General features: G+C 36.2%; 1 protein-coding gene across 5 annotated transcripts in view; it reads right to left on the reverse strand.

Moving 5' to 3' along the window:
- Positions 1-26,778, reverse strand: part of NFXL1 (nuclear transcription factor, X-box binding like 1) — a 76,569-nt gene that overhangs the window by 7,878 nt on the left and 41,913 nt on the right. For 2 of the 5 annotated variants that reach the window (XM_003933646.4, XM_003933645.4), the window contains exons 19-21: positions 17,651-17,720; positions 10,157-10,261; positions 507-593 (exon numbers count right to left, since the gene is read on the reverse strand). In XM_003933646.4, coding sequence (XP_003933695.3) covers positions 507-593; positions 10,157-10,261; positions 17,651-17,720 — 262 coding nt within the window. Of the gene's footprint in view, positions 1-506; positions 651-10,156; positions 10,262-17,650; positions 17,721-26,778 lie in introns of those variants that run through there. The other 3 variants (XM_074396091.1, XM_074396092.1, XM_074396093.1) reach the window with 3 other exon arrangements.

A 26,778-nucleotide genomic window follows, 5' to 3' on the forward strand; every position in this document is an offset into this window, starting at 1 on the left:
ACAAATTTTAATATTACCTTTTTCCTCTTGAGTTACTGTATTAAGAATCTAGAATTAATTATTAAATACTGCTGTTTCCCTAAGTTAAAGTTATCTCAAACGTACTATCATGGAAGGGAATCCTTACTTTGAAACAAAATCAAGAGGTCACTGATTGGATTGATGGAGGAAAACAGTAACACTAGGGATAACCCAAAGCAGCAGAATCCCAAAATCTTATTTTTGTATTATTTTAACCTAATTTTCAGGGGCTTACACTAACATTGAAATAAACAACTATGTCCCAAAGCAAATACACTAATGGGCATAGAAGATGAAAATCCTTGGTATACACTAGGCAATAAAAATCCCAATCTCCCATTCAAAATAGGCCTATAAAACTAGGATTTTATTATAAAAGCAAAAAGATGTGATTTCAAGTTGTTTTTAATAAGCACATAAGTAAATGCACAAAATAAGAAGGGAAAGGCCATTAGCCTTTAAAATGATATTTAACAAGACATTACCTCAGATGCTTTCCGCTTCATTTCCTTGCATGTTGTGTCGCATTCTATTGAAACCTGATTTTCACGTACTTTGCTGCACTGCAATTCCTACAAACAATCCAGTTTTCAAATTTTAAATGATCTTTCTCTCAAAGTCCTAACAATCTGCCATAAAAAAGCAAAGTTTATTTAATAGAGCTTAAGGTTATAACTATTATTCAATGTGACTTAATATTTAATGATGATATGGTTGCAAGCATTAAATATCTGGTTCAAATAGTGATTACTCTCTTATTTTAATTAAAGAAGTGAATGCCGTAAAATTTTTAAAAATCTATTTAATAATTACTAAATGCCAGGCAGGCACAGTGGTTCATGCGTGTAATCCTAGCACTTTGAGAGGCTGAGGCAGGTGCATCACGAGGTCAGGAGTTCGAGACCAGCCTGACCAACACGGTGAAACTGCATCTCTACTAAAAATACAAAAATTAGCCAGTCTTGGTGGCATGCACCTGTAATCCCAGCTACTAAGGAGGCTAAGGCAGGAGAATCACTTGAACCCAAGAGGTAAAGGTTACAGTGAGCCAAGATCATGCCATTGCACTCCAACCTGGGTGACAAAGCAAGACTGTCTCAAAAAATAACAATAATAATTATTATTATCAAATGCCACTATTGGACTTAGCTCCAGTGTTGTTTTTATTCTCTACTTTTCTTTATTGTTTATTGTTATTTTTATAAAGTTTCCAGGGAATAAAATGCACTACAAATGGGCTGTCCAACAGAGCTTCTTAGCATTGTGTAAGGAATGGAAGTGTTGTAAATCTGCATTAGTCCACAGAGTAGCACTAGCCACACATGGCTACTGAGCACTGGAAGTGTGGGTAGTGAAACTGAGGAACCAAAATTGTAATATTATTTTATGCTAATTAATTACAATTTGCATTTAAATAACCATTTGTGACTAGTGGCTACCATCTCAGATAGTAAAGCTCTAGAGAGTTTTCTGGGGAGCTACAGATTTTTCCCTTGACTGTTAAACTTTCTTTTTTTTTTCCAGTTTAGATGAAAATTGCTCTAAAGCTTATGTTGGCATCTCACTACCTCCTTAATGAAAGAACACTGACCTACTGTTTTTGATGTCTTGACATCAAAACTATGACCAATTTCTGTACTATGCTATAATAAAATGATGACCTACTGAGTTGAAGAGTGATCTTTGTATTATTAGTCTTAGACTAACTTTTGTAGTATGTTTATCTATCTTTTATTCATTCATTTCTTATTGCCAGTGTCACTTTTACTCTCAGTAGACCTAATTTGTTTCGGTTTCTCCTATTCCACCAACGCCCTCAGACTCTAGATTTTTGTTCAAATCTACCACAATTTAGACATGAGATTACCAAATCCTGAGTAACGTGTGTTTGGTGACTTTATGGCATGAAATTTTATTACTTGAAGAGTTTCCTTTTTTTGTTTTTTAATTCCTTAGTTCTTCATTTTTGGCTCAATTTAGTGATAACATAGTCTTTTCCTCCAAAGACAGTCCAGACAAGAAATTAAACATGAACAAACAATGGAGACAAAAATAAGTATCGTGTGTTCACAGACATTAAGTCCATCAGCCTAGAAAACTATTTTATTGGTTCTCATTCAGAAGATACTTACAGAATGCCTATAACATGCCAAACACTACAACAGGGAAAGGGAACACAATAAGAAAAAAACAGTATAATAATCTGTTAAGTGCTAAATAAATAACAATGGTAATGGCCGCTACTATTTATTAAACACAGTATTGTTTTAAATGCTATGTATGCACTACCTCTTCTATTCCTTCCAATAAATCTCTATAAACTCTATTGTACAGATGAGGAAACAAGGTTACAGATATCCCTAGAATCACAAAGCTCTAAATTATGAACCTAGTATAAAGGAAGTCAAGAGGAAGGAACAGCTAAGTCTTCCCAGGGGAGCCTAGGGAAGGGAAAACTTCTCAAACAAGGAAGTGCTTGCAAGAAGTATTAGCAGGATTCTAGTAAGCAGAGAGGTAAAGGGAAAAAAATTGTATTTCACACAGAAAAAGAAATATATACATTGCCACAGCCTAAGCTAAGCAAGGGTACAGTATCTGTATTAGGGCACTTGAGTAACAGATTCACAAAGATGACTGCTAGATGATAAAACTGAACAAGCAGGCAAAGGTCTTATCACAGCCTTCCTGGTATGCTGAGTCTGCATATACCTACACATACCCATTTCTTATATAATGCATTTTTTCCACAAGTGATAAAGAGCCATTGAAGAATTTAGAACAGGGAAGTGGTATGACTAGACAAGGAAATGGGTCACGAAGTTGTGGCCAAAGCCCAGGAAAGAGTTGGTCAAAAGTACTAATAGGTGGGTGGCACAGGGCACTTGGACAAGACATGAGATTTCAGAGAAAATCTCAGATGTCTTGTAAAGACATCAAAGTGGCTTGACCAAGTATTTATTTTCATGTAAAGGTGGTAAATTTAAATATCTACAACTTTGTAACAGATTCCATTCCCTAAAAGGCCAAGCCTATAAATTTAAATTCGGGATACAGAATGCTGGGAAGATGGCCGCCTAAGAACAGCTCAGGACTTCAGCTTCCAGTGAAAGTGCAGAGGGTGAGTGGACGCCGCATTTCCAGACGAACTCTTATTGCCCACAGACCAGGAGATACCCAGGCAGAGGGGTCGCCAGTGTCGCAGTCCCAGCCGGTGCGGCTGTTTTGGCCCCCGCGGGGCTGATTCCGCCCGCGCGGCTGCTGTGACCACTCCCTGTTGCTGCCATTCTCCGTACAAAAGCCACTGGTCTGGGAGCCCTCTTAGCTGGCGAGCAGAGCCCTGAGACGGCAGAATAGCCCATTCATCTGAAATAGCGAGTCAGGCCAGGAGATTCCTAGGCAAAAAATCCGCCAGGAGCCGGCGCCGCAGTTTGAGCCGACTCCGTGAGTCACAGCACGGGAGATCCCGGCGCCTTTTCAACAAGCGACCAGAACGCGGGGTCGTTCAACTTAAAAGAAAAGACTATGAGTCAGGGAGCCAGGTGATCAGGCTCGGTTGGTCCCACCCCTCCACCCCCAACAACAACGAAAACAAAAACAGTAATTGGAAACCCTCTGGGTTGAGCCCTTCAAACCAAGCACAGCTGAACCAGGACGGTCCGGCTCTGTGGGGGAGGGGTTTCCGCCATTACTGAGACTCTCCACCGCTAAGGAGGCAACCCGCCGTTGCCGAGGCAACCCGCCGTTGCCGAGGCAACCTGCCACAACAGAGAGAGTCCACCATAACAGAGGCGGGGCCACCACTGCCCAGACAGTTCTAACTACGCCCTTATAAAAAGGACTAGAGGGAAGAGCTCAGGGCAGCTGGGCGGAGCCCACAGCAGCTCAGCAAAGCCCCTGCGGGCAGGCAGTGGCTAGGCATGCTGCTAGCTGGGCGGGTCCGACCTGAAAGAAAAATCAAAAAAGGCAGTAGTGCAAGGGAAACTCATAAAGCTCCAACTCCCTGGGACAGAGACAGACAACAGGTGGATAAACCCACAAAAATGGGAAGAACCCAGCGCAAAAAGGATGAAAACTCCCGAAACCAGAACACCTCTCCTCCTAAAAGGGGTCACAACTCCTCACCAGCAAGGGAACCAGACCGGATGGAGAAGGAGGGTGATGAAATGACAGAATCAGACTTCAGAAGGTGGGTAGTAAGAAACTACAATGAGCTAAAAGAACATGTTCTAACCCATCGCAAAGAAAATAGGAACCTTGAAAAAAGATTGGACGAACTGCTGACGAGAATGGACAGCATAGAGAGGAGTATAAATGAATTGATGGAGCTGAAAAACGCAACACGAGAACTTCGTGAAGCATGCACAAGCTTCAACAGCCGAATTGACCAAGCAGAAGAAAGGATATCAGAGGTCGAAGATCAACTCAATGAAATAAAAAGAGAAGGCAAGAACAGAGAAAAAAGCGCAAAAAGGAATGAACAAAATCTTCAAGAAATGTGGGACTATGTGAAAAGACCTAATCTACGTCTGATAGGTGTACCTGAATGTGATAAAGAGAATGAATCCAAGCTGGAAAATACTCTTCAGGATATTATCCAGGAAAACTTCCCCAACCTAGCAAGGCAGACCAATATTCAAATCCAGGAAATACAGAGAACACCACAGAGATATTCCTCAAGAAGAGCAACCCCAAGGCACATAATCGTCAGATTCACCAGGGTTGAAATGAAAGAGAAAATGCTAAGGGCAGCCAGAGAGAAAGGTCGGGTTACCCACAAAGGGAAGCCCATTAGACTCACAGCAGATCTCTCAGCAGAAACCCTACAAGCCAGAAGAGATTGGGGGCCAATATTCAACATCCTCAAAGAAAAGAACTTTCAACCCAGAATCTCCTATCCAGCCAAACTAAGCTTCATAAGTGAAGGAAAAATAAAATCCTTTGTGAACAAGCAAGCACTCAGAGATTTCATCACCACCAAACCTACTCTACAAGAACTCCTGAAAGAGGCTCTACACATGTAAAGGAACAACCAGTACCAGCCACTCCAAAAACACACCAAATGGTAAAAAAGCATCAACACAATCAAGAATCTGCATCAACTAACCAACAAAACAGCCAGGTAGCATCAAAATGACAGCATCAAATTCACACATAACAATACTATCCCTAAATGTCAATGGACTAAATGCCCCAATCAAAAGACACAGACTGGCAAATTGGATAAAAAGCCAAAACCCATCAGTGTGCTGTAACCAGGAAACCCATCTTACATGCAAGGATACACAAAGGCTCAAAATAAAGGGATGGAGGAAGATCTACCAAGCAAATGGAGAGCAAAAAAAGGCAGGAGTAGCAATTCTCATCTCTGATAAAATAGACTTTAAAGCAACAAAGATCAAAAGAGACAAGGACATTACATAATGGTAAAAGGATCACTGCAACAAGAAGAGCTAACGATCCTAAATATATACGCACCCAATACAGGAGCACCCAGATACATAAGGCAAGTTCTTAATGACTTACAAAGAGACTTAGACTCCCACACAATAATAGTGGGAGACTTTAACACCCCATTGTCAATATTAGACAGATCAACCAGACAGAAAATCAACAAGGATATCCAGGACCTGAATACAGACCTGGAACAAGCAAACCTAATAGACATTTACAGAACTCTCCACCCCAAATCCACAGAATATACATTCTTCTCAGCACCACATCACACCTACTCTAAAATTGACCACATAATTGGCAATAAATCACTCCTCAGCAAATGCAAAAGAACAGAAATCATAACAAACAGTCTCTCAGACCACAGTGCAATCGAGTTAGAACTCAGAATGCAGAAACTAACTCAGAACCGCACAGCTTCATGGAAACTGAACAACTTGCTCTTGAATGTTGACTGGATAAACAATGAAATGAAGGCAGAAATAAAGATGTTCTTCGAAACCAATGAGAACGAAGACACAACATACCAGAATCTCTGGGACACATTTAAAGCAGTCTCTAGAGGAAAATATATAGCAATGAGTGCCCACATGAGAAGAAAGGAGAGATCTAAAATTGACACCCTATCATCAAAATTGAAAGAGCTAGAGGAGCAAGATCAAAAAAACTCAAAACCTAGCAGAAGACAGGAAATAACTAAGATCAGAGCAGAACTGAAGGAAATAGACACACAAAAAACTCTTCAAAAAATCAATAAATCCAGGAGCTGGTTTTTTGAAAAGATCAACAAAATAGACAGACCACTAGCCAGATTAATAAAAAAGAAAAGAGAGAATAACCAAATTGATGCAATAAAAAACAATAAAGGGGATATCACCACAGATTCCACAGAAATCCAAACCATCATCAGAGATTATTACAAACAACTCTATGCACATAAACTAGTAAACCTGGAAGAAATGGATAAATTCCTGGACACCTGCAACCTCCCAAGCCTAAACCTGGAAGAAGCCGAAACCCTGAATAGACCAATAACACAGTCTGAAGTCGAGGCAGCAATAAAGAGCCTACCACTCAAAAAAAGCCCAGGTCCAGATGGGTTCACAGCTGAATTCTACCAGACATACAAGGAGGAGCTGATACCATTCCTTCTGAAACTATTCCAGACAATCCAAAAAGAGGGAATCCTTCCCAAATCATTTTACGAGACAAACATCATACTGATACCAAAACCCGGCAGAGACTCAACAAGAAAAGAAAATTTCAGGCCAATATCCATGATGAATATAGATGCAAAAATCTTCAATAAAATACTGGCAAACCGATTGCAACAGCATATCAAAAAGCTCATCCACCATGATCAAGTAGGATTCATCCCGGGGATGCAAGGCTGGTTCAACATACGCAAGTCCATAAACGTAATCCACCACATAAACAGAACCAAAGACAAAAACCACATGATTATCTCAATTGATGCAGAGAATGCTTTTGACAAAATTCAACAACCCTTTATGCTAAAATCCCTCAATAAACTAGGTATTGACGGAACGTATCTCAAAACAATAAAAGCTATTTACGACAAACCAACAGCCAATATCATACTGAATGGGCAAAAACTGGAAGCATTCCCTTTGAAATCTGGCACTAGACAAGGATGCCCTCTCTCACCACTCCTATTCAATATAGTACTGGAAGTTCTAGCCAGAGCAATCAGGCAAGAAAAAGAAATAAAGGGTATCCAAATTGGAAAGGAGGAAATCAAATTGTCTCTATTTGCAGATGACATGATTGTGTATCTGGAAGACCCCATCATCTCAGCCCAAAATCTCCTGAAACTGATAAACAACTCCAGCAAAGTCTCAGGATACAAAATCAACGTGCAAAAATCACAAGCATTCCTATACACTAGTAATAGACTTCAAGAGAGCCAAATCAAGAACGAACTGCCATTCACAATTGCTACAAAGAGAATAAAGTACCTAGGAATACAACTAACAAGGAACGTAAAGGACCTCTTCAAGGAGAACTACAAGCCATTGCTCAACGAAATAAGAGAGGATACAAACAGATGGAGAAACATTCCATGTTCATGGTTAGGAAGAATCAACATCGTGAAAATGGCCATACTGCCCAAAGTAATCTACAGATTCAACGCTATTCCCATCAAGCTACCAATGACCTTCTTTACAGAACTGGAAAAAAACACCTTAAACTTCATATGGAACCAAAAGAGAGCCCGCATAGCCAAGTCAATTCTAAGCAAAAAGAACAAAGCGGGAGGCATCACACTACCGGACTTCAAACTATACTACAAGGTTACAGTAATCAAAACAGCATGGTACTGGTACCAAAACAGAGATATAGACCAATGGAACAGAACAGAGGCCTCACAGGAAATACAACGTACCCACAACAATCTGATCTTCGACAAACCTGACAAAAACAAGCAATGGGGAAAGGATTCCCTGTTTAATAAATGGTGTTGGGAAAACTGGCTAGCCATGTGCAGAAAGCAGAAACAGGACCCCTTCCTGACACCTTACACCAAAATTAACTCCAGACGGATTAAAGACTTAAACATCAGACCTAATACCATAAAAACCTTACAAGAAAATCTAGGCAAAACCATTCAGGACATAGGTGTAGGCAAGGACTTCATGACCAAAACGCCAAAAGCAATGGCAACAAAAGCCAAAATAGACAAATGGGACCTAATCAAACTCCACAGCTTCTGCACGGCAAAAGAAACAGTCAGTAGAGTGAATCGGCAACCAACAGAATGGGAAAAAATTTTTGCAGTCTACCCATCTGACAAGGGGCTGATATCCAGAATTTACAAAGAACTAAAGCAGATCTACAAGAAAAAAACAAACAAGCCCATTCAAAAATGGGCAAAGGATATGAACAGATACTTTACAAAAGAAGACATACGGGAGGCCAACAAACATATGAAAAAATGCTCATCATCACTGGTCATCAGAGAAATGCAAATCAAAACCACTTTGAGATACCATCTCACACCAGTTAGAATGGCGATCATTAAAAAATCTGGAAACAACAGATGCTGGAGAGGATGTGGAGAAATAGGAACACTTTTACACTGTTGGTGGGAATGTAAATTAATTCAACCATTGTGGAAGACAGTGTGGCGATTCCTCAAGGACCTAAAAATAGAAATCCCATTTGACCCAGCAATCCCATTACTGGGTATATATCCAAAGGATTATAAATCATTCTACTACAAGGACACATGCACACGAATGTTCATTGCAGCACTGTTTACAATAGCAAAGACCTGGAACCAACCCAAATGCCCAACGATGATAGACTGGATAGGGAAAATGTGGTACATATATACCATGGAATATTATGCAGCCATCAAAAACGATGAGTTCACGTCCTTTGTAGGGACATGGATGAACCTGGAAACCATTATTCTCAGCAAACTGACACAAGAGCAGAAAATCAAACACCGTATATTCTCGCTCATAGGCGGGTGTTGAACAATGAGAACACATGGACACAGGGAGGGGAGCACTACACACTGGGATCCGTTGGGGGGAAATGGGGGAGGGGCGGGGGGGTGGGGAGGTGGGAAGAGATAGCATGGGGAGAAATGACAGATACAGGTGAGGGGACGGAAGGAAGCAAAGCACACTGCCATGTGTGTACCTATGCAACAATCTCGCATGTTCATCACATGTACCCCCAAACCTAAAATGCAATAAAAAAATAAAAATAAAAAATAAAAAATAAAAAAAATAAAAAAATAAAATAAAAATAAATTTAAATTCGGAAGTTCCCTATCCTAGGAAAACATATCAACTATGAAAATAAATGAAAGTCAAAGGACCTATGAAAGTTCCTGAATACGTATCTGTCACATAGACGAATAAAAGCAAATTTAAAGAGACAAAAAAGACTAGCTTTAGGGAATGACAATAGGAATATGAAGGAAAAAAGGAGTTACAACTATAAGTGAGATAGGGTAAACCAGAGGTCAAAAAAGTTGGTTTCAAAGGAGTAAGCACTGCCAACAGGGAAGATCAAAGAAACAGAACTGAGAAAAAGACTATTATATATTGCCCTTCATAAGTTTCGCTGAACAGTTGTTTCTATCAGGCTTTGAAATCATTCATATTTGCCCATTTATTCCTCTGTTACCATCATTTTATCTTAAAATTAGTTCTTTCCAAGTTACTAAATGCTATTTTACTTTATAAGGCTATGCATATGAGGTCTATTTAAAGCAATATTTTCAAAGGACAATACTGATGGTAAAAAAGTTTCATAAATTACATCGACAAAGTTTATCTCAGGCCATTTCTTAAGCAATGAAACATTCTATTCCTTACACTGTGTTCCTTGTTCAAAGACCTCAAATCTAAAGCACATTGACCAAAGGAGGGCATTGAACTTGGTTCCAACATAAAAAATATTTTTCCTTTTACTATTAAATTGCAGAAAATTAAATCATCAAAGCTGATATTTAAAATAAACATTTACAGAACAAGTAGGCTCATTTTAATAAAAAGTCTATGAAGTAAAACCTTAAAACTAAAAGCCAAAAAAATAAAGAAAAATAACTATCAAAACATCCAGACCAAAAAACAAAAACGAGAAAACCAAACCAAACAAAAACAACTTATACAGAAAAGTATTTTCAATAACTTAAAATATTTACCTTTTTAATTCTTTTACAAGGACATCTAAGTTTTACCTTCTGGTTGCAATTAAAGAGACATTCACCAGGATGACACATCTCTTTGCATCTATGACCACAAGGAAGCTAAAATAAAAGCAAAATAAAGCAATTACATCCTTACGTTTTGGTCATACTCTCTCCCCACACCCCAACCATTTTAAGAGTCCATCACACAAAGGTTCAATCAATCTTAGCTAAAGGGATATTTTGTCAACTATTTTTAGATATAAATTATTTTAATTACACAGAAGTTTTTAAATATTCTCCCCAGCGCCACTCCAACAGTACATCTTAGAGCCACCCTTGTATATATAACCTAGTTTTAGTCATGTAACTAAGTTCCAGTCAATGGAATATAAGCAAGTACAGGTGATTCATGCTTCAAATCATTTCAAGAGTGTACTTCCACGTTCTTCTCTTCCCCATGTGCTGGAAATGATGAAAGCTGGAGCAATAATGGAAACCACGTGCCAAAGAGAGCAGAGCCGCCAGCTGACTTGGATTCATGGGTGAGGACATGGTGTACAATGACACACCTATCTTCCCTGTACTGTCATATGAGAAAAAAACAAAAAAGAAAACATCTTGTCCTTAAGCCACTGTATATTGTGTTATAACTGTTTAGGCTTTTATCCTACAACATTCACCCTTTCCACTACATATTAAAACATATTATTTAGGTAGCCAAAACAACTCAGTAATTGCCATGATATCTATGCTCCTTGTCTTTAATTATTTACTGTCTTCATATCCCAGTCAAGCATTCAGATGAAATCTTCATGTTCTCTGTCTACTCAAATCTTATCCACACTTTAAGACATGCCTTAAATTACCACAACAGCCTGATATAAATCTGCCTGTATATAAATAAATAGTGGTAGTTATGTAAGAAATCTATACATTGCTTGTAGTGTCTTGAAATCTTGCAAAAAACAATATTTTTAGGCACTTCATATATTTCTATCTCTCCAATCAGAATGTAAATAAAATACACTATTTGTTAGGGGTTAAATGTCAAAGTCAGACTATCTGGAACTAAGTCCCAGATTCCCTGTTTACTGTGAGAACTCAGGCAAGTCACCTGGCTTCTCCGTGTTTCACATGTAAAATTTCACATGTAAAAGAGTATTAGTACTTTATAAAGCGGTTGTGAGGATTAAATGTGTTCAGTACATTTAGTTATTATCATGAAAGTTGTTATTATTATAAGTTCCTTGAGGGCAATGGTCTTACACAGGCAACTTATGATGGTACAATTTAAACAATTTTTCAGTTTTCCAATGGGTTTCCTCAGAACATAAGCCCATTATAAACTGAAGAACACCTGTATTTCTTTGTGTCTCTCATGTCATAACCCTAACAAAGATACCTCCTGAACAGTGAAAAGCTCAGTAAATATTTAAATTCTCTAATTACTAATCACTATGATTCACCAGATTGATCTTTCAAACTACTGACTCCACTCACTTTAAGAAATTTAAAATTATTTTCCATTGTCTTTAGTCTCTTTCTAGTGTACAACTAGGTTTTTTGTTAAGTTTTAGCTAAGGTATTCATACCAAAACTAAATTCAGATCACTCACACTTTACACTTCCACTAATCCTACTATAGGGCAGAGAACTACTATTAATAGAATTAGTGACAGGTATTTCTGAACAATTTCAGTTTTGTTTTTCTCTATATCTAATACGGGACGCTGAATACTACTTAACAAGCTCAATATTTATTCATTTTCAAATACTTCCTTCACAGTGGTTGTTTCAAGCCTTTGTATTGCTTAATGCCATTCTTACCTTCATTCCTGCCAGTGCCTCTAGCTAGACTTCACAAACATTTGGCATTACCTCACGACTTATTCTCTCTTTTTCTCAAAATACATCTCTATATCCTCTTTCCTTAATTAATCTCTAAGGTAATCAGTCATCTTCTCTTAAAAAGTAACTAGCCATTCCACTTCAAATTTATATTTTTATTATTATGTATTTGTATGTATTTATAGGACAGATGTGATATTTAGTTACATACATGGAATGTATAATGATCAAGTCAGGGTATCTAGGGGTATCTGTCATCTTGAGTACTGATCATTTCTATGTTTGGGGAAAATTTTGAGTCCTCTCTTCTAGCTATTTTGAAATATTTAATACATTATTGTTAACTATAATCACCCTACTGTGCTATGGAGCCCGTATTTATTCCTCCTATCTAACCACGTGTTTGTACCCCTTATCCACATCACTTCATCCCCTTCCCCAAATCCTCTCAGCCTCTGGTATCTATCATTTAAATCAATGATTCTACAGGAGAAAGTGAATAGGGAAGCTTATCAGATTCAATAAAAGACGACCTTCTGAAAATATATAGTATTATCTCTCACTTTAATCAGTGTTCTGTTATGCTGGGGATTGATGAAAGGTTAAAAATCACTGGTCTTGATGTTATATCTTTTTGCCTCCTAAAAGACTTCATATTCATCTTCACAATTTCACTGACATCTTCAAAGTCTATCTTTTCTTTGGCTGGGTCTTCTGCCTTCAATAAATGTATCTTTTTTTCTCTAAACCCTTCTTTTGACCCTGCCACCTCAAGTAACTACCAGATACTGGTAAAAGTTGTAGAAGACATAAACTAGGATGACTGCCTTGTTCACTGTAATTCCCCCAGTGCCAAAAGGAGCCCTTGGATCCATGGGGAGTCTATCAGGTTTTCTCTCTTGGGAACTTGAAGTTTTGTCTTTAAAAACTTAAAACAGTGAGATGGTGGTTTAAGTAGCCATCTCACTGTAAAGCCTCCTTAGGCTGCAGAAATCCTGCCTTTCCCAAAGCGTGGCTGTATAGCATTTCCTTCAGAATCTGTGAACTGCTCCCCAATGTCTTACAAATATGCCCCACAATGTCTTCTCTCTTTCTGTTTTTTTTTTTCCTTTTTACCGTAAGTAAGCCAAAACGAATTCTGCAACTTGCAACTAGGAAAACTGAAACTCATCTAGGAGTACACTGTGCTGGTATCCAACATATGTCCCACAGGTAAAGTAACACCTCTAATCCTGAACGTATTCCAACTCATTAGTAATCAGATATGAGATGCAAAAAGACTGGCAAAAATAAAAAATGCTGACCACACAAAATGTTGGTAGGGATGCAAAACAAGAACTTTCACCAATGGGATGTTGAAAAACTTTCTCAAAGTTTTCCATAACTGGAAACGTTACTGATTATAAATTGATACAATCATTTTGGAAATCAATTTGATATTATTAAAGTTGAAATTATACATTCCCTATGGTCAAGCAATTGCACTACTGCATGCCTACAGAAATCTGTGCACATTATGCACCAGGATGCAACAGAAAGAATGTTCACAGTAGTATTTTTTATAACAGCCCCAGTTGGAAATTATTCAAATGTCTACTTATAGTAAAACAAGTACATTATAGTGTACTCATATGATGGAATCAATGGACTACAGCTACATGCAATTAAAAATGACAAACATATATAAGCAAGTCACAAAAGTGCTTGCTTTTAAACTTATAACATTGACAAACAATCAATATTGTTTGCAGATGTACATACTGGTAGTAAAAACTGTAAATAAAAGTAAGGGAAGGATTACTATAAAAGGCCAATCAATGGTGGTTAACATATAGGATAGAGGATGGGAACTACAGTCAAACAGAGACCTTGGTAGATTTCTGGTATACTAGCATTAATTGATTTTTTGAACTGGGTAGTGTTAACACGGTACCCACTTTTTAACTGTTAAACTATATATATTTATGTTACGTACTTTAAGGTATATATGTGATATTTCATTGCTTAAAAAAATTAACTCACATGAACATTTTCCTGTTAGATGTGCAAGTAAGTGTATGTTATCCCAAAAGCCAGGTTATATTTTGAAAAAACTGAAAAGTAGTTAAAAAGAAAGCTGACTTGAGTGCATAAAATAAAACAATGGTTATCTTTATTACAGATTTCATAGCAAAAACAGAGGTCTTTCTAAAATATCCAACTCTGGTATTCACCGAGACATGAGATGTATTACCATTCCCACTCAAAGTGAGATGGGTTTTTTCTACTCCGCTCAGCCCTCCACATCATTCTGCTTGAACTTCAGTAAGTCATACCAAACGGTTTACTGACAACACTGCCTGCATCAAAATGTTCCACTTTAATCTCAATAATAGGAAAAGCCTTCTTTCAAAAGAACTAAGAAAAGCTTGCAGAACAATGTTGTTTGGAGATAAATACCCAAGCATAATCACCATAGCTACCATATATATAGCACTTACCATTAACGAAGTCGGTTACATGTTATTACCTCACTTACTACTCAGCACTCTGAAGTATTATTGGCGTCTCATTTTATATATGAACAAGTGCAGTTACAGAGAAGTTAAATAAATTTTCCCAAGTGAAAAATAGAAAAGCTTGCATGGTAATGAGAAAACCCAAATCAGAAATAATTTTAAAAAGCAGAAACACCATATGGTCTCACTTATATATGAAATATAAAAAAGTTGAACTCATAAAAGTGAAAGAGCATAATGGTAGTTGCCAGCGGCTGGGAGACAGAAAGGGACTGGGGAAACGTTGGTCAAAGTATACAACATTTCAGTTAGATATGAGGGATAATCTCAAAAGATCTATTGCACAAAATGGTGACTATAGTTAATAACATATACTGTATTCTTAAAAATTGCTCAGAGAGTAGATTTTAAGTGTTCTCATCATTTAAAAAATGCATAATTAACTTAGCCATTCCACAATGTATACATATTTTAAAACGTATCTGTGATAAATATAGAAAATTGTATCAATTAAAAACTTTAAACAATTTTTAAAAATAAAATAACTGAAGCCTCAGACCATGTGATAAAATAAAACTTCCATTTCATTCCTCTTTACATCTCTTTTATAAAAGAGCAGAAATGCATATGTGGGGCACGGTTTAAAGGTAAGTTCTTAAAGGCATCCTTATGTTTTCATTTAGTTAAATTCAAACCTAATTAAATAATCTAGAGTGCATATCAGAGACACAGTGGAGCTGGAAGGATATGCTTATGCCTATCCTTCACTCCCACCATTCATTCTTTTATTCACATTCAATAAACATTTACCAGCAGCTTAATGTGTACAGCCCATGAACCAGGCACTGGATACAAAGACAAATATGATATAGTCCCCTGCCCATAACAATCTACAGTATGGAAAAGAAAGGAGAACATAAATAAGAGTTTATTAGTACATCAAAATTTACCAGAATCCCATACCTTAACTAAAGTACAAAGATTAAAAGTGATATACTTCTTGGCTGATTCTAATTATGATCTCATTCTGTAGCTCACTGGTTCTCAATGTGTACTCTTGGACCAACAGTATCATTATTACTTAAGAGCTTACTATTCAATAGAAATGCAGATCTTGGGCCCCACTCCAGGCCTACAAAATCAGAAACTCCAGAGGGAGGCCCAGCAATCTGTGTTTTGTTTTGTTTTGAGAAGGAGTTTCGCTCTTGTTGCCCAAGCTGGAGTACAGTGGAGCAATCTCGGCTCACTGCAACTTCCACCTCCCGGGTTCAAGCGATTCTCCTGCCTCAGCCTCCCGAATAGCTGGGATGACAGGCACACGCCACCATGCCTGACTAATTTCTTTTTTTTTTGTATTTTTAGTAGAAATGAGGTTTCACCATGTTAGCCAGGCTGGTCTTGAACTCCCGACCCCAGATGATCCTCAACTTCCCAAAGTGCTGGGATTACAGGCATGAGCCACGGGACCCGGCCCAGCAATCTCTGTTTTAATAAATGCTTAAAGTGATTCTGATGAATCTCAGAGCATTAGAATTACTGTTATGGCATAACCAAAGTCAAGAGATCATAAATGAACATGAGTTCTACTTGACATAGTGAAATTCACCTGTCTACTCTTACATTGTCCCAAATTATAATGGCCATTTGGATTGCTCCCAGGCTATAGATATATTTTTCAAGAAAGCCCAAGGATTTCCTGGCAATACCAGGGGCTCAAGAAGGACCTAGAATCAATCATAAAAATGACCCATCTAGTCCCACCAAAAGTCACAGCATCGCAACTTATTTACAGCTAAGGCAATTCTAAGTTACAAATTAGCAACACCTGAATTAAATTACCATATTTCTACGTAAACCATACCACGTTACTGAGTAAAATTAAAAATAAAACATTCCTGACTACTTATTACCTGGAATCTGAATTGGGATGATATAAAATTTATTTTAACAAGGGAAGTTCAGGATTTGAATAATCCAAAAATTAAATTTGAAATATCCCATGTCCTAGTTTGACTTATATAATAAAGACAGGATTATTAAGATAATCAATTATTACTGCAAATGGCCTCCCTTCTTAAAATCTTACATAAATGTAAAAACTCTCCATTTTTAACAGATCTCAAAATAAATAAATCCATAAAAAGTGGTCCAAAGCCTTAAAGAAAAATATTTAAAAGGTATATAATGTATTAATTCCTGTTTTATACTTAATCAAAGACTGATTATGATATTTAAGACTTAGTTGTCATCGGACTCTCTATAAGGTGAGAAACAGGTAAGTACATAAAGACAATTTAAAGAAAAAAGGTACTACATAGTACATCTGTAAGTCAAAGGGATTCCTTTTTAAGTATCTACCCAAATGAAGTAATATTAACTGTCCCACTCCCAAATCCAAAAGTGCATCTTCCCTTTAAGACTGACCAAATGTAGATGGACTGCTTTGGCTTCTCAAATTATTATCAGGATAAATCACTAGTGAGTTTCCTTTCCTTTTTACTTTGCACAATTTTTTCTAACTACCTTTTGATAGTTTTAGTTTCAATAAAATGCTTATACAAGCATCAGAATCTTTAAAAACAAAATTTTATAGGTGAATGCTTTATATTAATTAACAAAATAGTGAACTTGAAAGATTCAATATCTTAACAGTACCAACATGAAAGGCCACAATGAAAATGTACAGAGGTATCTTCTACATCACCATCTTCATAATGCTGTGGCTATGAATACCTAACCTCGCACATTATCCCACCACAGATACATAAACATGCACATGCATACACACATGCACCCCTATTTTTAAAAATACCCTACTATAGATTTACTGTCTAACTGCCAGGACCCACATCATTCTTGACCTACTTTAAATAAGAATCACATTTTGAGGGATAAGCATAGGTCAATGTTTTATTGTATAAAGTGTGTAAGCTATCTTTAAAATTGCTTTAAAAAAAAAAATCTTCAAAGGGTCATTCCAGGTCCTAATATCACCAAATTTATAAAGTGAGATGCATCTACCCTAATCATATGTCTTAAGTTTTTATTAAAAATGATACACCAGAGATGACCTGAAATAATTTGATGGAACAAGAAAAAAGAAAATCCAAGAGAAACAATGCCCAAGGAATACAATTTAAAAGGTTCTACTAAAGCTTACCTCTTTAGGGCACTGATTTTTGCAACAACTGAGGAGGTTCTTTTCATTTACATCAGCTGTGGTTATTTTTCTAAAAATAAGAAAGTTGATGACATTCAAACAAAAATCCATTTTATAGCATAATTTTTCTAAAAATAACTCATGATTTCAAACATATCCATAAAATTATCCTTTTTCCTAGGAAATACTTTAATTTCCCTCTCTGTAACAATTATCTTCAAATTACTTATCCGTTCGGATAACTCAAATCATCCAGCCCTTTACTACTAAAAGTCAAATGCCAAACGTGTAATTGCTGTAAGTACAAAACACACACAAAACACCATCTGTGCCTGGCCTCTCCTCAATAGTTTCTGTAACTATCTTCCCTATAGATTTATTATTATAACTCATAATTACAATTGTTCTTAATGACCCTACATAAATAATTTTAAAACTAGTTATTTAACACGTTCAAATTGAGGAATTTAGGCTATTCGGAGAAATATAATTAACTTACTTAAAAAGCTTGGGTAAGCTATTAATATTAGAATTTAATATACTTTAGCCAAGGTACAGTGGCTCTAGCCTGTACTCCCAGCACTTTGGGAGACTAAGGCAGGGGCATCACTTGAGGCTGAAAGTTCAAGACCAGCCTGGCCAACATGGCAAAAGCCCATCTCCACTAAAAATACAATAGTTAGCCAGGTGTGGTGGTGGACACCTGTAATCCCAGCTACTTAGGAGGCTGAGGCATGAGAGTCACTTGAACACAGGAGGCGGAGGTTGCAGTGAGTCAAGATTATGACACTGCACTCTAGCCTGGGTGACCGAGTGAGACTCTGTCTCAAAAAAATAAAGTAAAATAAAATAAAAATTCACTTTAGATCTGATTGCTTTAGAACAAAAATGCTTTTATAGCTCAGTGAATAATTCAGAAAAAAGTCACAAACAGGAATAAACCTACTTTCCAATAGACACTGCCTAAGTCAGTAACTAGTGGCAATTTAAAACTCCCTATCATACGCATCTCACCTTTCTCTTTCCCATTACTTTTTTTCTCCTTTCCTTTATTCTGTATTTTCTTGCTTTTCCTATTCTTGCTTTTACCCATCATAATTGCCAATATATACCATAAGATTAGTCTTCTTTATGTTAATTAAAACTATTATCTAAATATTCATATTAAATTAGCTATAAATACGCTCTAAGATATTTCTTGGCAAAGTTTCACTTAATGCCACAAAGTTTTTATGCTGGCTCTATTAAACACTATTGGATTTTTAAGATTCTTACAAGTAGAATGTTCACCTCTGAACTTAAGAGTTAATATTATTTTGTTCCTGTTACTTTGTAACTAGGAATAAATTAACTTTTCAAGGTCTATATATTTTATATCCAAATTCTACAGAAGAAACAAACATGAAGCAGAAAAAGACAATAGCATAGTAATATATACATATTGGCTTTCATCCATGGTTCTTGGCTCATCACTCCCCAAGGCAGGCCATTAAAACTAAAAATAGTATCTTCTTCCGCCTTTCTGTCTTGAGCAGGCCATAAAGAAATTCTGACCTACCTTGTCTGATTGTAGGTCATAAGACCCCATTTCAGAAGGGGTCCTGTCCCATACTCTGGAAGAAGGAAGGCTGCACAGACAGGCCAAAAACAACTGAAACAGACAGGCCTTGCTGAGTTTCCTCACTCAGTCTATCATTACTAGATCATACCCTCTGTTCAGTCACTTCTACATGAGTGTCCGTACTTCAATCATGCCTATGAATATCCAATGAATTCTCCATAAAGGCCCAAGAAGAAAGGGTACAAAAACTTACGAATAGCTGAACACAGAGGTTCCTGGAGGTGGTATTCCATGCAAATGATGGGGCAGGGGTAGGAATGGAATCACTATGCCCCTTATTTCATACCTCACCCTATGTATTTTCTCATCGGTATACTTTGCAATGTCCTTTATAATAAACCAATAAACATAAATTTTTCTCTGAGATCTGTAAGGCACTCTAGCAAATCAATCAAACCCAAAGAGGGGGCCATGTGAACCTAACTTGAAGGCAGTCAGTCAGAAATTCCAGAGGCCTCAATGTGAGACTAGTGTCTGAAGGGGAGGCAGTCTTGTGGGACTGAACCTCAACCTACAGGATCTGACACCTTCTCCAGGTTCTCAGAACTGAATTAGAGGACACCCAGCTGGTGCTTGCTACAGAACTGATTGCTTGCTTATTGGTTGGAAGAAACTCCCAAAGATTTGGTCACCAAAGTCTTTTTTGTTGATTATTGTGGTGTAAGAGCAGAGGAAAACCAGTTTGTGTTTTTTATTTCCACACAGGAGGAAAAGATGACTTAAATAATTCACTGAATTGAAAGCAAATTAAATTATTAGAACTAATCAACAGAATTCTATATTAAAAAAATACACTTTAATATGTATTTAAGAAAAGGAAAAAAAATCTGTAGTGCTGAGGTAATGGAAGCCACCATAATCCAAATATATCCACACATCTCCCTCAAAAAACATATAATTCATTAATAACAAATAAAATGACTAAATCCCATGACCGCAGCACAACTAGAAGATACAAGTTTCTACAAACTTCAAATTGCCTATAACTAGAAAAAAAAAAAATTCCTGACAGAGCTGTTTGTCAAGCTCCCAATGCAAGTATTTTGACAGCTAGCGGAGACCTGAAAAAAAAACTGAATGGAAAAGAGGAGCTGAGCCAAAATCACAACAGAAAAAGGTCTCCCTAAGTATGTAAATACTGAAAACATCCTGGTAGACCACAGCACTAACGGAAGGGAATAGACTTTAAAAAGCACACACGGCTGGGTATAGTGGCTCACACCTGTAATCCCAGCACTCTGGGAGACCAAGGAGGGTGAAATGCCTGAGCCCAGGAGTTAAGATCAGCTTGGGCAACACGGTGAAACCCTGTCTCTATTTAAAAAAACACCAAAATTAACCTGGTGTGGCGGTGTGCACCTATAGTCCCAGCTACCAGAAAAGCTGAGGTGGGAAGATCACCTGAGCCTGGGAGGTCAAGGCTGCAGTGAGCCATGGGCATGCCACTGCATCCAGACTGGGAGACGGAGAGACAACTTGTCTCAAAAAAAAAAAAAAAAAAAAGTACACAAGATTCAAGTAGCCAATCTGGGAAAGACAGCACTCTGGGAAAAAGGTAAAAAGGAAAAGGCAAACTTTAGACTTTGGAGACATGGCAAAAGAAGAAGGGAAATTTAGAATCTTGCAAGACCAAAGAAAACAAAAGTAAAATAAGGACACATAACTCCTCTCCCTCTTCCCAGCACCACCCTAAAACACCAACCATTTAAAAAACTGTATTTTCCCATCTGACGAGAGTGGTCATCAACTAGAAATCTTATACTAAGCTCTGTTCAAAAAAAACATAAAGAGGTGTAATTTACAACTGTAAAAAACTACTACAGAAAATGATACCTAAAGCCTTTTAGTTGATGAAAATTCCCTTCTATACCTCTCATCCAAAAAAAGAATTACAAAGAAAAAAACTGAAACATAATATTCCAAACTGAATATATGAACCACCACCTGTACAGAGAAGTGTTAACCTAGCAGAACTGACTGCTATCTTTTGAAAGGCCTCCTTATAAGGCTAGCCTCTGGCTGGTGCTTGGGAATTTGGATTTCAGGAACGTTCCCACCACTCCCTGATAAGAATAGCTGACTATGTCTAAACTGTTTGTACAAATCAAATGGTGTATGCTGAACAGTTGCTTTCCCTCTGAGAGCTCTGAACTTTGATATGTGCCAGGTGAGGCTGCCTATGTAAACTTCCTCCAATAAAAACCTCTGGATGCTCTGTCTCTAATGAACTTCTCTGGTTAGAAACATTTTACAAGTGTCACAACTCAGTGCTGGGGGAATTAAGCACATCCCATGTGACTCCACTGGGAGGAGACTCTAGATGCTTGTGACTAGTACACTTGACCTCATCTACCTTTTCCCTTTGCTGACTGTGCCTTCTACCCTTTTGCTGTAATAACTTATAACTGTAGGTATAACTATATGCCGAGTGCTGGGAGTCCTAGCAAATTACCCAATATGAGTATGGTATACGGCCCTTCAATACATTATCACCTTAAGTCAGAAAAGCAAAACCTAAGAACATAATGGAGAAGAAAAAGAAAAAGAAATGGACAAAGGTTGACTGAATTCAGGAAAAAAAATTAAGATAAAATTACATCAGAAATTAAAACTAAATTACAAAGTGCTCATGGAAGAACATATTTACAGAAGAACCTACTTGAATCAAAATTTAATAAGGGTCCCTGAAATGAGACAGCAAAACAACCTAGATGATAGAAACAAGACGTCAAAGAAGTAAGTGATTGAAATGGGAGACAGAAGAAGAAAATCCAACATACATACAATTGGTAGAACTAAAAAACAAAAACAAAATTAATGAAATAGAGCTGGTATTTGAAATTATAATCCAGGAAAATAAAAATACTGAACTTAAATGTTGAAAGGGGTCATCAGGTACCTGGAAAAATTTATCAAAAATTATTAACCCTGAGTCATACCCTAATAAAAAATGTTAGATTTTAAAGATAGAGGAGGGAAATGAAGGAGAAAGAAACGACTTTTATGAGTCCCAGGCAAAAAAGATCAATTAACTCATAAGGAAAAGACAGACTGGCATCAAATTTCTCAAAAGTAAAATATAAATGTAGATAGCATAGAGCAGCATTTCCAAGAAACTCTAGGAAACAACACATATTATAAGACTTTTTATACAATTATAAATGCTATAGCAAAACATTTTTAAACATGCAGGGGAATGTTTAAGAATTAAGCATTCAGGGAATACTATACCCACGAGATCTCTTGGGGAATATACTAGAGGATGCACTTCATTCAAAGAAAAGATTACAAAATTTCAGAAAAAACTGACGGTTAAAATTTAAAACTGAAAATCTAAGAAAAAAAGGTGGGAATGAGAGTAGAATAATATATAAATGTTGTATGTTCTGAAAAAGAATAAAGCATGCAACTAAACAATTAGAGGAGAAGGAAAGAAGACAGACAATTAACTCACTGGCTGTCATTCAGTCTTAAATGAGAATCAGGTGATAAAATTAAAAGCTGACAAACCAGTTAGTAAAAGATGAAAGAAACAAGTGTCTAAAGACATTAAAAAGGTACAAATACAAAAATAATCAACCACACACAAAAAAGTAAACCTTACTAAATAGGAAAAACTTTTAAATAAGAGAAATGAAAACAAATCACATAAACAAAAAGTGACATAACACAAACAGTAATCATAAAGGAATAACTCAGAGCTAAACCAAAGATATTAGTGATATTAAAAGTTGTTAAAGGACTTAACTTACCTATTAAAGTGAAAAAGGGAATGCATAAGAATTTAAGCCAAAGGTATTAAATGTAACAAAGGATACCTTTTAATGCTAGAAGCCATAATTATTAAAAACTCTGTACAACATATAACAGCTTAATCATCTTTATAAGCAAAAACTACAGCAGTTGCAAAGAGATACAGAAACACACTAATAGACTAGGTGTGATGGCTCATGCCTGTAATCCCAACATTTTAAGAAGCTGAGGCAGGAGGATCTCTTGAGCCCAGATGTTTTGAGACCAGCCTGGGCAACATAGCGAGAGCACATCTCTACAAAAAATGTATTTAAAATTAGCCAGATGTGTTGGTATGTGCCTGTGGCCCCAGCTACATGGGAGGCTGAAGTGGGAGGATCACTTGAGCCCAGGAGTTAGTGAGCCATGACCATACCCCTGTACTTTAGCCTGACCAATAGAGTGAGACTACGTATCAAAAAACAAAAACAAAAAGAAATACACTAATAATACAGAATTTTAATATAGTATTTTCACTATAAGACAAAGCTACTGTATTAAAAAATGATACATACACACATCCCATATCTTATATCTGATTATTAAGAGATTACATCTTCTAAAGCACATAGAATATTCACAAAAATTGATCACTTTATTTTACAAAGGAAGCCCTGTTATTTTGTAATAAATTAGAAAAATATTACAAACACATGCTCTGATCACAATGCAATAAAACTAGATCTTCTATTTTAAAACTCTTGAGTACAGGAGGAAATATAATGTAAAAACAGAAACTCTCAAATACAAAGAAAGTAGTATAAATATGAATATAGGGAATATTCCAAAACCAATAATTAAATTATCCACAAGCTTTAAGTACATCTATGATAAAAATGAAAGCATGAAAATAAATGAATTAAATTCCCAATTCTTTTAAAAAAATTCAGAAATTCCTTTTTGAAGAAAATAATAGTATTTTTAAAGGGAACAGTAAAATAAGAGCGGAAAAATGTGGTAAGGAATAAAAGAACAGTCAATCTAGTTAATCAAAATCCTAGGTTTTTTAAAATAAAAAATTTACTACCTAACACCTAAGAAAGAGGGAGAAAGCAAAAATATTCAAAATAAGAATGACAAAGCGGAAATCATAAAACAACAAAATTTTAATTACAGTAAACTTTATAAACTTCTAAACAAATAAATTTGAAAAACCTAGATTAAATAGATAACTTCTAAGGAAAATAGTTTTCCAAAAATGACCCCATAAGAGAGAGAAATTTTCCTTAGAAAAAAATAGATAAAGTTATCAAAAACAACACACACATGCCAGGTCCAGATGGTTTCATAGAAGAATTCCATAAAACCCTCAATGATACTACATGAAGTATTCTAAAGCATAGAAAACTGAGAAAATAGCCAAGTTTATTTTATAAAACAAACATAATGTTGACACCCCAATCTGATAAACAATACAAAATTTAAAAACTATAGACGAATACAATTTATAAATATTTTAAATGCTAAATAAAATATTAGGAGATTAAAATCAACAGACTTAAGGATTAAAATGGTATGATTATCTCCATAGATACTAAAACATCACTTGGCAAATTCAGCATCCAATCCTGATTTAAATATACATATACACTCAAGAAAATAGAAATTGTTGAATACTCTCTAACATGGTGATAAACCCAACATCTTACACAATGCAGAAATACAGGAAGTAATTACTCTAAAGAAACAAACAAGGCAGGGCCAATGCTACCTAACACTGGACTAGAGATATTAACCAATGATAAGAGATGAGAGAAATCAATTATGAGGCAAAAGTATTGTAAAGTCAAGATATAATTACATTAAAAAGTGGCTGCAAAGCAAAAAAAAAAAAAGAAAAGAAAAACCCCCAAAAAATGACAACCCATAAGCTAGCTCAAAAGACAACAAAGAGGCAGAAGATGTTTGCAGTATATATCATACTTAAATGGTTAATATTCCTAATACATAAGGAACTATTTAAAACCCCAGGAAATTAAGCGGGAAAGAAAGACCAACACCCCAAGGGAAAAAAAAAAAATACACAAAGGATGTCAACAGTCAATTCACAAAAATAAATTTTAAAATGGTCCTTATTAAAACAGAGAGCCCAAAAGCAATGATACACAAGGAGCAATAAGGATACCAAGTGGTTTTTCAATATCACTGTCCACCAAAAAGGCCCTCAGAGAAATGTCTAAGTCTTGGGCTAGGATAGGCAAAGTACAAAATGAGCCTGGATCATTTTTATTAGTCAGAAAAAAAAGAAAATACAAACACAAGGATGGAAACACATCAAAAAGACATGGGAACCAGTTTATAAAGACACTCCCATGGGCCTTTGGTGTTCAATAAATTAAACATCAAAATGATGTAAAGAAACGAATAAAAAAGCCACTTGTTAACGCTAGTATTAACATACGAGGTGGAGAGAGCTTTTACAGTGAAATGTCAATTAATAAATGTACAAGATGGAGTTAGAAAATTCCCACTTGGCCACTTTTTGTTTTATAAAATACACTTGATTATTTCCTTGGGTTTCTATGCTCTAGAACATGTAGTATCACTGGGATTAAATGGTCAAGGGTTTCATTAATAAAGCACCTGGGCACGCACGCACATGTGTGTTGTTCTTGAGAGCTTCCTCTATTTTCTCAAATGTTATCACAGTACCAACTGTGATAGAATCATCAATGGATGCTAAAATTCATGGCTGAAAGTTTCATCAGGAACAAGCTATATAAATAACAGAATGCAGGTGTAATACTGCTCAAGTTCATCCGTTACCATCCATTAATAATGCAAAATTGCCCTCTAAATTCTCCCTACAAAACTTCTAAGATTAAAAATTATAATACTTTATGAGATTTCAACAAAATAACTTTAATATAAGAAAAGAATGAAATTTGTCTCCTACAATTTACCAAAGCATGAGCCTAGACTTTAGGGAACAAAAACAAATATTAGCTAATAAGAACAAGAATTTTTTGAAAGGTAATTATACTAAAAAAAACAAAATAAAGTAATATTTCCCAATGAAACTTGAGTAAAATATATTTATAAAAAGCTCACTTTATGGACTGGAGTGAAACAGCCAGGAGAGAGTTAAGTGGTAAATTATGTTGTATCATTATTAAACAAAAGGGAATTTTTTTTCTTCCATCAAAATAATCCATAAACAAAAACTTGCATTTTTTAAAGAAAATATACTGATCATATCCTACTGTGATAGATGCTATAACAGCAACATTTGTTATAAACAAAGGCCGACGTTTTAAATCTATAGCTTATAGATTAAAACGTAAAATCTATAAACAGTGAAACCCTGTCTCTACTAAAAAATACAAAAAATTAGCCAGGCATGGAGGCCTACACCTGTAGTACCAGCTACTCCACGAGGCTGAGGCAGGAAAATTCCAAGAACCCAGGAGGTGGAGGTTGCAGTGAGCTGAGATGGCACCACTGCACTCAAGCCTGGGCGACAGAGGGAGACTCCGTCTCAAAAAGTAACAACAACAACAAAATCTATAGCTTAAAAATTATGCCTAAGTAAACTACTGGCATAGCTCAGAGATACTACAGGTTCAGTTCTAGACCACCTTAATATAGTGAATATCATACTAAAGCAAATCACACAAATTTTTTGGTTTCCCAGTGCATATAAATGTTATGCTTAAACAATACTGCAATCTACTAAGTATGCAACAGCATTACATTACATCATAAAAAACAATGT

This window comes from Saimiri boliviensis, chromosome 3 (assembly GCF_048565385.1).
Source record: "Saimiri boliviensis isolate mSaiBol1 chromosome 3, mSaiBol1.pri, whole genome shotgun sequence".
Lineage (NCBI taxonomy): Eukaryota > Metazoa > Chordata > Mammalia > Primates > Cebidae > Saimiri > Saimiri boliviensis.